Source organism: Zingiber officinale, chromosome 9A (genome assembly GCF_018446385.1).
Source record: "Zingiber officinale cultivar Zhangliang chromosome 9A, Zo_v1.1, whole genome shotgun sequence".
Lineage (NCBI taxonomy): Eukaryota > Viridiplantae > Streptophyta > Magnoliopsida > Zingiberales > Zingiberaceae > Zingiber > Zingiber officinale.
Genome location: NC_056002.1, coordinates 31,728,776 through 31,738,697, shown reverse-complemented (window position 1 = coordinate 31,738,697; position 9,922 = coordinate 31,728,776). Strand labels below are relative to the sequence as shown.

The 9,922-nt window shown below is 41.2% G+C and overlaps 1 protein-coding gene across 1 annotated transcript; it reads left to right on the top strand.

The window, feature by feature from the left end:
- The first annotated feature begins 252 nt into the window (after positions 1-252).
- LOC122018521 (indole-3-acetic acid-amido synthetase GH3.10-like) lies at positions 253-2,534 on the top strand. The gene is made up of 3 exons (XM_042575856.1): positions 253-662; positions 735-836; positions 924-2,534. The coding sequence occupies exons 1-3, from the start codon at positions 268-270 to the stop codon at positions 2,287-2,289; spliced, it is 1,863 nt and encodes a 620-aa protein (XP_042431790.1). The 5' UTR covers positions 253-267; the 3' UTR covers positions 2,290-2,534.
- The last annotated feature ends 7,388 nt before the right edge of the window (positions 2,535-9,922 follow it).

Below are 9,922 nucleotides of genomic sequence, written 5' to 3'. Positions count from 1 at the left end.
CCCTAATATTAATCAGATCGTAAAAATTACTACTTGCCTTATAAAAAAAATTAAAAAAATAACTATTAAATCAGATAATATCGAACACGTTAATGACTACTGTCCCATAGAAAATTTTAAACAGTTACTTAGTTGGGCGTTCCATTTGGATGAGACAGAGATAGGTCTTCTTGTGGCCACCCTTTCGTCGTACAACCAATAATTACTTGCCTATTCAGTCTACTCTTCATCGCTTGCTTTTTGGGCTATGAATACGCACGCATTTTGATGTATGGCGGAAGCGGAGGAGCTTTGATTGACACACTTCTTCTCACTTGCGCTGTTTCATCCATGGCCGTCTACGAGTACTGGTGCCCTTTCGCGGCGGAGGACGACGACGTCGTCGAGTGGTTCGAGCGGGTGGCGGAGGACGCCGGCGTCGCGCAGGCGGAGACGCTCCGCCGCATCCTGGTGGCCAACCTCGGCGCGGAGTACCTGCAGCGGTGGCTCGGCGCGCTCCCCGCCGACGTCGGAGACATGAGCGCCCGAGAGCTGGAGGCGCTCTTCGTCTCCGCCGTTCCCCTCGCTTCTCATGCTGACTTCGAGCCGTACATCCGCCGCATCGCCGCCGGCGACGCGGCGCCGCTGCTCACGCGCCGACCCATCACTATGCTCTCGCTCAGGTGATTCAGTCGATTAACGCACAGATTAGATCGTTCATCGTCTGCATTATAATAGATTTTGTTCATTTGCAGCTCAGGAACTACAGACGGCAGGCCGAAGTACGTGCCGTTCACGCGCTTCAGCTCTCAATCGACGCTTTACATCTTTAGATTGGCGGCCGCTTACAGATCGAGGTGCAGTTGATATCACCGGGAAGCTTGAGCCTCGAGTGGGTCGTTAATGGTCTTTGCGATTGATGAAAAATCGTTTAATTCTTGTAGGATTTTCCCGATAAAGTCCGGCGGAAGAATTTTGGAGTTCATCTACAGCAGCAAGCAGTTCCGCACGGCCGGCGGAGGCCTCCTCGCCGGAACGGCGACGAGCCACTACTTCGCCAGCGACGAGTTCCTCAAGAAGCAGAGCGCCACCAAGTGCTTCACCTGCTCCCCCTACGAAGTCATCGCCGGCGACGACTACCACCAGTCCACCTACTGCCACCTCCTCTTTGGCCTCCTCCATCGCCACGACGTCGAGTTCGTCGCCTCCACCTTCGCCTACAGCCTCGTGCAGGCCTTCGCCGCCTTCGAGGCCGCGTGGGAGGAGCTCTGTTCCGACATCGAACAGGGGAATCTAAGCGTCAAAATTACCTCGCCGGAGATGAGGAAAGCTGTCACAGAGCATCTCCGGCGACCGGAGCCGGCTCTCGCGTCGGAAATTAGGAAGAAATGTGAGAAATTGAAGGGATCGAGTTGGTTTGGAGTGATCCCGGAGCTGTGGCCCAACGCGAAATACGTGTACGCCATCATGACGGGCTCGATGATGCCGTACACGAAGAAGCTGAAGCATTACGCCGGCGGCGAGGCGGTGCCGCTGGTCTCCGCAGAGTACGGCTCCACCGAGAGTTGGATCGGGGCGAACCTTGAGCCGCTTAGCCCACCGGAAAAAGTGACCTTTACGGTGATCCCCACCTTCGCTTACTTCGAGTTCATCCCCGTTCTCCGGGAACGGGATAAAAATGCCATCTTGGAAGCAGAGCAACCAGTGCCTCTCTCCGGCGTGGTGGTCGGCCAGCAGGACGAGATCGTCCTCACCACCTTCACCGGGCTTTACCGCTACAGGCTCGGGGACGTTGTGGAGGTCGCCGGGTTCCACAAGGGCTTGCCACGGCTTTCGTTCGTCTGCCGGAAAAATCTCATCTTGACGGTGAACATCGACAAGAACACGGAGCGGGACCTCCAGGCGGCAGTGGAGACGGCGGCGGGCTTGCTGGCGGAGACTGCCGCGGAGCTGGTGGACTTCACAAGCCACGCGAACATCGCCGCCGGCGGGGAATTCTCCGGGCACTACGTGGTGTACTGGGAGCTGAAGGGGGAGGCGGCGGAGGAGGTGCTGAAAGAGTGCTGCGCTGCCATGGACGCCGCCTTCGCGGACGAAGGGTACGTGGTGTCAAGGAGCACGAGGTCGATCGGGCCGCTGGAGCTGAGGCTCGTCTCCGCCGGGACCTTCCAGCAGATAATGGAGCACTTCGTCGGCAACGGCGCGGCGGTGAGCCAGTTCAAGACGCCGAGGTGCACCGCCAACGAGGCGGTGCTCCGATTGCTCGATCGACGCACCGTGCGGCGATTCTGGAGCACCGCCTATGGATGAATCGATCAGCAAGATCGCATTTTGATCATCGAATTCGATCAAAGATTAAATTTTTCTTGGTTTCTTGATCTTGATCTTGATCTTGATCGAGGAAGATTGATCATAATCAATCATTTCCTGTTTAGGATATACCTCAATAAAACAGTGAACTCAAATATTAGACCTAACTTCGATGGCACAACAAATTAATTGGGCACGAGAAGTTTGTTATATCCCCCTTGCAAAAAAACTGCTTCTTTGGATTTCGATTTCATTGTTAAAATAGCTCTCCATTGTCGATAGTAGTTGGTTTGTTACGAGGGTGTTAGTTTTATTGACAGTGATCCTGCTTGAGGAGGTCAGCAACTCGCTAGTGATGTTGATGTTAATTAACGAAGAGCACAGGAATAGTCGCTTCGTATCTTGGGAGGAAAGAATGGATTAGGGTGATGGCCGGGAAGGTTCTTGACGTTGTTACTCCGTCCAAATCAATTTTTAAAAATGAAGAGGAAGAATTACTCTAAAATTAAGATTTTTAGAAGATGTATGTGCATATCTTTTCCTTGTAGTACTTCCTTTTTATAGAAATAGATTTTTCTTATCACGTCTTCATATTTTCCTAAGACGTTATCACGTTCTGATCATTACTATCCATTAACTCTGAAATAACTATCGACATTCTCTCGACGCTCTGACAATAATGTGAGTGGGGCCAACGATTCCCCTTCCATAACAGCTCTCCCAAGTAGTTGATGGGAGTTGGGAACCACGCAATAGCCGGGATTTGGGAGTCATGAGATGTAGCCAGAAGTTGCAATCGGGAGTTGGGAGCCACGAGTTGTAGCTGGGAGTTGAAGTCAGGAGTTGGGAGTTACGAGTTGCAGCCGGGAATTGTAGTGAGGAGTTAGAATTTTTTCTTGTTGTCTTGACCACACCTTGGCATATTTATTGACTTTACTGGCTACATGCCCTCTAAAGAATACCCTCGGATCATTAATCTCTCCTTTTAATCTAGTCGAAAGAGATGTTAATCTGACTGACTGACTTAATCGATATGTTATCACTTTTCTTCCTTACCTTCATGATACATGGCAAAGAAAATCTTTGAGCATGGTTCTTATAAGATATGGACTCTAATTGCGGTCACGTCTATTAAATGCAGAATATGTTTTATTGCTCTCAATTTTCAATCTCTTAGAGATGCTCTTGCATATGAGATTATTTCACATTAATGTAAAATGACTCTGTTGCTAGGTAGACTACGCGTATATCCTCACGAAGTGATTATTAGGCCTTCCTCGTAATTTGTACTTGATTGGATGATCTCAACCTTCTTTCAATCCTCACGAGGATCGAATCTAGGGTTGAGATGGGCAGTAATGATCACGTTATCACGTTTTTCATAAAGTAGGTTGAGATGCTGCTCTCGTTTTTCATCCTATGTCACTCAGTCCCTACGCCGACTCTCCTTCCTCCGGCTTATACCTGTTTCCGCTACTATTTTCCTTTCTCCTTTGGACAATCTTGCAATTTTCACTATAAGTTTTATTTCTTTTGGTGTTCTTCTCTTAACTCTTTTACTTGTATCTCCTGGAATGTTGCTTTCCTTAATTTTAGCGTATAATGCCGACAAGTTCCTCAGTGCCATGGTACAAATTCATTAAGTCCAGTTTCACTAGCAGTTCATTGAAGAGACTTCAGATACTTACAAGATTCTGGAGGATCATCAACTGTTTTTACCTAATGGCAATGATCATCCTAACTGTCCTCCTCCTAGATGCATGACTTTCTTCCAAGAACATCTGAGGAATGACCTCCGCTTCCCCATCCATCCATTTTTTTGTGGAGGTGCCCCAATATTTTCGTATCATACTCTCCCAACTTGACCCCAATTCGTTTGGTCACTTGACTAGGGTTGTCAAAAGAGCTTTACCTAGAGCAGGGCTATTTGAGTTCCACTGAGAAGGTGCAAGATTTGAAGTTTGACAATGACCTCCTGCTGGAGGAAGGATTGCTTTGCTTGTTTGGGCTAAGCCCCATTCCCGCTCCTTTACAAAACTCCTTTGGTGAGTTTCACACTACTTTCTATATTTATAATTTTTAATTGAGGCTTCTTTCTTTTTGACAGTCGAAATAATGTTAAAGTCTTCTCTGAATAAAATCAAGTAGTCTAGGGAAGAATTGGAATCTCATCAAGTCGAGATTATCGACTTGTCCACTGAGACAACACCCTTATCAAATCCTGTGGCACCTCCCATTTTGAGTTTGGCCGAAACCTCCAACCAAGCCCCCCCTACTCGGTAAAAACTAAAAGCTTCGATGGTCGCATATTCTCTTCTGACCCCATCGCTTCCGAAGAAGAGTCCAAAAGTCCCCTATGGATTACCCGAAAACACCGCCGTCTGGATGAACTTCAAGAGGACCTTTTCCCAATCCTCAGTCACCCCCTAAGCTCCTTGCGTGACCTAGATGAATCCCCTCTCCTGGTCCACCCTTGACTAGGGTCAGTTTCACCTACTTGTCTCTCGTAGCCATCTTCCATGAGGTCGAAAGAACATAAACCAGCAAGCAGTTCAACTCTTCCCCTCACCACCCCCTCCATTAGAAGGTGCCTAAGTGGTTGAGCCCGAGGGGGTTGCAGATACTACTGTCCTTTCCAATCGATTGGGGGCCAAAAAGCAATCCTCCCTGTCCAGACAATACTCTCAAGACCAACATCTTCTAAGGGGGCGTAGCTGGCCCTTACCTTGTATGGCTCGTCCGCTATCTGATGGTTAGAGGGGGAGGAAGCTACCAAAAACATGTCCTCCTACGCACTAGCGGAAGAGCTTCTTGTGACAAGAGCTGATTGCTTGTCTAAGCTGCTCATGTTTGGAAGTCGATTTCCCGAGGCAAGAAGTAATCCTGATTTGTCTGCTCGGATTGTGGAATTAGAATCCCTACTCCAATATTTTAATACCATTTTGAACATTGTCTGTGCCAACTTAAGGTTAGCGCGCATCGAAATCACTCGCTTGAAGGACCTACATGCCAACCCCACTAGTGCCCTGACTGAGCTCTCTTTTGTGAAAAAAAAAGTTGGTCAAAAAGTTGGGTGAGGAAGCCAGAGCTATCCATGATGCGCATATGATGAGGGAATGGGTGGAACCCTTGTCGGAGGAGATTCAATGCCTCAAGTCAGAATGAGAGGCTCTACAATACACCATCCAACAGAGGAAGAAGAAAGGAGCTGAGGCCACTAAGAGACGATAAGAAGAGTTGGAGAAGTCCCAAGCTTATATAACAACTCTTCATAAGGAGCTAGAAGTCGACCAACAAACTCTAGGTTTGTTGAAGCTAGAATTGGAGACCACCCGAGAGACCACGGAGTCTTCCCAAGTACTAGTGGAGATGTGCCTGCAAGAGTTAGAATCCCTCCATTCCATAATGGAGACGGGGAAGGCCAAAGTAGAGAGCAAACTACAAGAGATAGTGGAGGTTCTCACACGAGATGTGGATTTCGCCCACTCTTTAGCGAACACTCACCTAAGGGAGCCCGAGGATGCCCAAACCGCCACAATCGCTACTCAAGATGCAATACGAGATTCTAAGGCATCTTGGGTTGAGCTACAATTAGCCTTAAAATCGATAAGGAAACAACTAGAGGGCAAGTTTCTGAGTTGCATGACTATCAAGTGGAGAGGAGGCCAGATGGGATGCTAAGAAGAAAGAATTCCTTCGCTCAGAGGAGTTTTATGATATGAGCGCCTTCTGTCTGGACCGCATGGTGAGGCATGGAGCTATCAGTGCCCTTTTGAATCTAAAAGAAGGTTCCTTTCTACTAGCAAACCAAGCTCCTCCATCTATTGATCATGATAGGCTGATAGACAGCCTATCTGAGGAAGATGTAATCGACCTTTCCTAGCCTCTTAAGAAACTTTTTATATAAAGAACTTTTGGTAGTAAAGTAACTTACCTGTTTTGTTAAGAAAAAGAAATGGCTTTTCAAGGTGCCTTGGCAGAAGTGGGTCCTTCCAAAAAGAATCTCGACCACGACTATGTTCGAATCAGAAGAGTTTGGGCCCTAAAAATAGCACGGTGATACGACATATGCTTGACTCCTGAAAAGGAGTGAGGTTTCTACCGTAGTCGAAAAATATCTCAACCCTGACAATGTCCTCGTCAGGAGAGTTTTGAATCTGAAAAGGACATGGACGATACGACATATACTCTACTCCTGAAAAGGAATGAGGTTGCTACTATAGCCAAAAAGGATCTCGACCCCAACATATCTGAGTCGAGGGAGTTTGGGTCTTGAAAAGGACACGAGTGATACGACATATGTGTAGGACCGTGATCGTTCGATAGAGGGGGGGGGGGTGAATATCGATTCGAAAACTCGAGTGTAAAAGTACGCAGCGGAAAATTAAATGAACACAATTGATTTTACTTCGTTCGGAGCCTGTGACGACTCCTACTCGAAGGCCCGTGGTCCTTGACCACTTTCGTTGGGAAATCACTAGCAATTCGAATGTGATTACAAAAAGAGTACAAGAAATGCTAATGAAACAAAGCACAAAGTTGCATAAAAGAAAACTTAAGGAGCAAGGGCGTTGTCGAGCTTTGTTAGCGTCTGGAGCATGAAAGAAAGCAACTGGGAATTCGAGATGTGTTTTGAAGCTCCACCGGGCTTCTTTTATATTCTCGCCGGGCGCTGGATCCTTCCGGCGCCCGTGCGACGTGGCAAGTCCACCGATGCTCCACGTGGCGGCGACACAAAGGATAAAACTTGCCTCCGGGCGCACCTTTTCCAGAGATTCCTTCTCCTACAAAACAAGGTTAGTCCGAGGCAAAATATACCTACAACACAGATTGTTAGCACAATGAATTAACGAAAAAGTATGACTTAGATTCTGTCTTTCCGAGATCGGAATCTAGTCACGATCTCGACTTAGATATCCGAAATGGATCTAAGCCGGATCGACGCCTAATGTTCCCTTCCGGAACGCGTCCTCGCAATCACTTCCTTCCAGTGACTTACCTTACTTACCGCCAGACGTCCGGTCAGCCCTTCGACCCGTCTGGACTTCGCGCCAGCTATCCGGTTAGCCCGTCGACCTAGCCGGGCTTCGTGCCAAGCATCCGGTCAGCCCATCGACCCGCTTGGACTTCGTGCCAGACATCCGGTCAGCCCGTCGACCTGTCTGGACTTATCCTGCACACTCGATCAGAGTGTTAGATCAACAATAAACCTAACTTAACCTATTTGTCATTCATCAAAACCTGGATTAAATCGTTAGTGCTAACTGCACCAACAATCTTCCCCTTTTTGATGGAATGACAACCTGGTTAAGTTAGTGAAGACATTTGCAAGAAAAAAACAGATAACATCATTATGTGGAGGTTTTTTAAGTTAGTTTGTATTTTCAATTTGGTTTGGCTAACTTAACCCACCTAACTCTCCCCTTTTGGCATTCATCAAAAATAAGCATGTTTAAAGTAATAAAAAATATAGACTTCAGACAAAGTAAGGAATCATGTCAAGTTAATCTGGGGGAGTTAAACTTTTGAAGACTTGTTTAAAGCATTAGCTGTTTAGAAAAATACTAAGTTTAGATAGTCTGATTTTCAAACATAATTTCAATATCAAGTTTAAATTTTCAAAACAAGTTTCAACTTTGAAATGCTTTTCAAACATGTGTTTTCAAAACCAAAGTTTCAAGACTGAGTTTGAATAAATTTACTTTTCAAGATTGAGTTTGCAAAAGGATTCAATTTTCAAAAACCTTAGTTTATAAAATCAAATTGAAGAATTTAGTTTTATAGAAACTAGTTTTCAAGAATAGGTTTATAAGGATAAGTTTTCAAGATTAAGGATTTTAAATCTAAGTTTGAAGAAACTTTATAAAATATTGACTAAGTTTGTAAAAACTTTATGTTTAAGGTGGAGAAAATAATTTAGGTGCTAAGTGTTGATTAATTCTCCCCCTAAACCTGATATCTAAAATAAAGTTTTTGAAAATATTTGCTAAGAATTTTTAATATAAGATTTTCAAAGTAATTGGGGTAGAATTTTCTAAAGAGATTTAAAGAGAAAAAAATAACACTTAAGGAGAAAAAAAACCTCCCCCTGAATTTGATACTCCTTTAATTTATTAATTTTTCTAGGGGATTTAAAAAGAAAAAATTGAACCTCCCCCTGAATTGGTTACTCCCCTTAATTTAATATCTCCCCCTTAAGTTAATACTAAGGTTTGGTTGTGTTAAATTTCAAAACCCTAACACATTTGTCTAATTTAGTAACACTTATATTATTTACATAATTAATTGTTTATTTGAGTTTGATTAATCAATAATTTAAATTCAGGTGCTTAAGCTTCAGTTTAAGGTTAAATAGGATTAACTTTTATTAGTTCAGGAACAGTTACCCATTATCAATTATTTATTGATTAATTTTACTTGATTTAATACTTAGTAAATTTCATATTAATTGATTGAGTTGGTCAGTGAAAATGTTAGTTAATAATTTTTTTTATTAACTTCCTTTTAAGTAGGACTAATTTAGTTTGAAGTTAGCATGAAGTTGAAATTATTAAACACAGTTAAATAAGGTTCAAGTCAATTTTAGTTTTCAAATAAAGTTAGACTTAAACAATTAAGTTCTACTTATTAAGTTTAAAGTTTAAGTTAATGAAATTTAAGTTTTTTAAGGTAGGTGTCTAAGTTTTAAATGAATTTAAAAGAATTTATTATTATTTTTATTTATTTATTTATTTTTAAAGGGATTTCTAAAACAGTATTTAAAAGGATTTCAAAATGATTGTCATATTAACATATGTTTAATTCAGTTTTGATTTTAGATTAATATTAGTGGTTAATTTAAGTTTAAGTTGAGTTTTTAAATATTAATTGTAATTTCAATATTACGTTTTAATTTAAGATTTAATTTTCAGTTAAGTTAAATTAAAAAATAATTTTAAGGTTAAAATGATGTTTAAGATTTAAGAATGAGTTTAAAATCAAAATAATAATTTTTAAAGTGAAAATAACCTATAGAAATCATTTATTATTATTACTATTTTTTAGGTTAACAGAATTTTATTAAAGTAAAAAAAAAATAAGAAGAATTTTTCAAAATGATACATAATTTTTAAAATAGTTTTAAAATGATTTTTAAAATAGTTTTTTTTAAATAGTTTTTAAAGAATTTTTTAAAATAGTTTTTAAAGAATTTTTAAAATAGTTTTTAAAGAATTTTTAAAATAGTTTTTAAAGATATTTTTAAAATAGTTTTTAAAAAATTTTTAAAATATTTTTTAAAGAATTTTTAAAATAGTTTTTAAAGAATTTTTAAAATAGTTTTTTTTAAAGAATTTTTAAACTATTTTTTAAAGAATTTTTAAAATAGTTTTTAAAGAATTTTTAATATATTTTTTAAAGAATTTTTAAAATAGTTTTTAAAGAATTTTTAAAATAGATTTTAAAGAATTTTTTAAAATAGTTTTTAAAGAATTTTTAAAATAGATTTTAAAGAATTTTTAAAATAGTTTTTAAAGAATTTTTAAAATAGTTTTTATAGAATTTTTAAAATATTTTTTAAAGAATTTTTAAAATATTTTTTAAAATATTTTTTAAAGAATTTTTAAAATATTTTTTAAAGAATTTTTAAAATTGT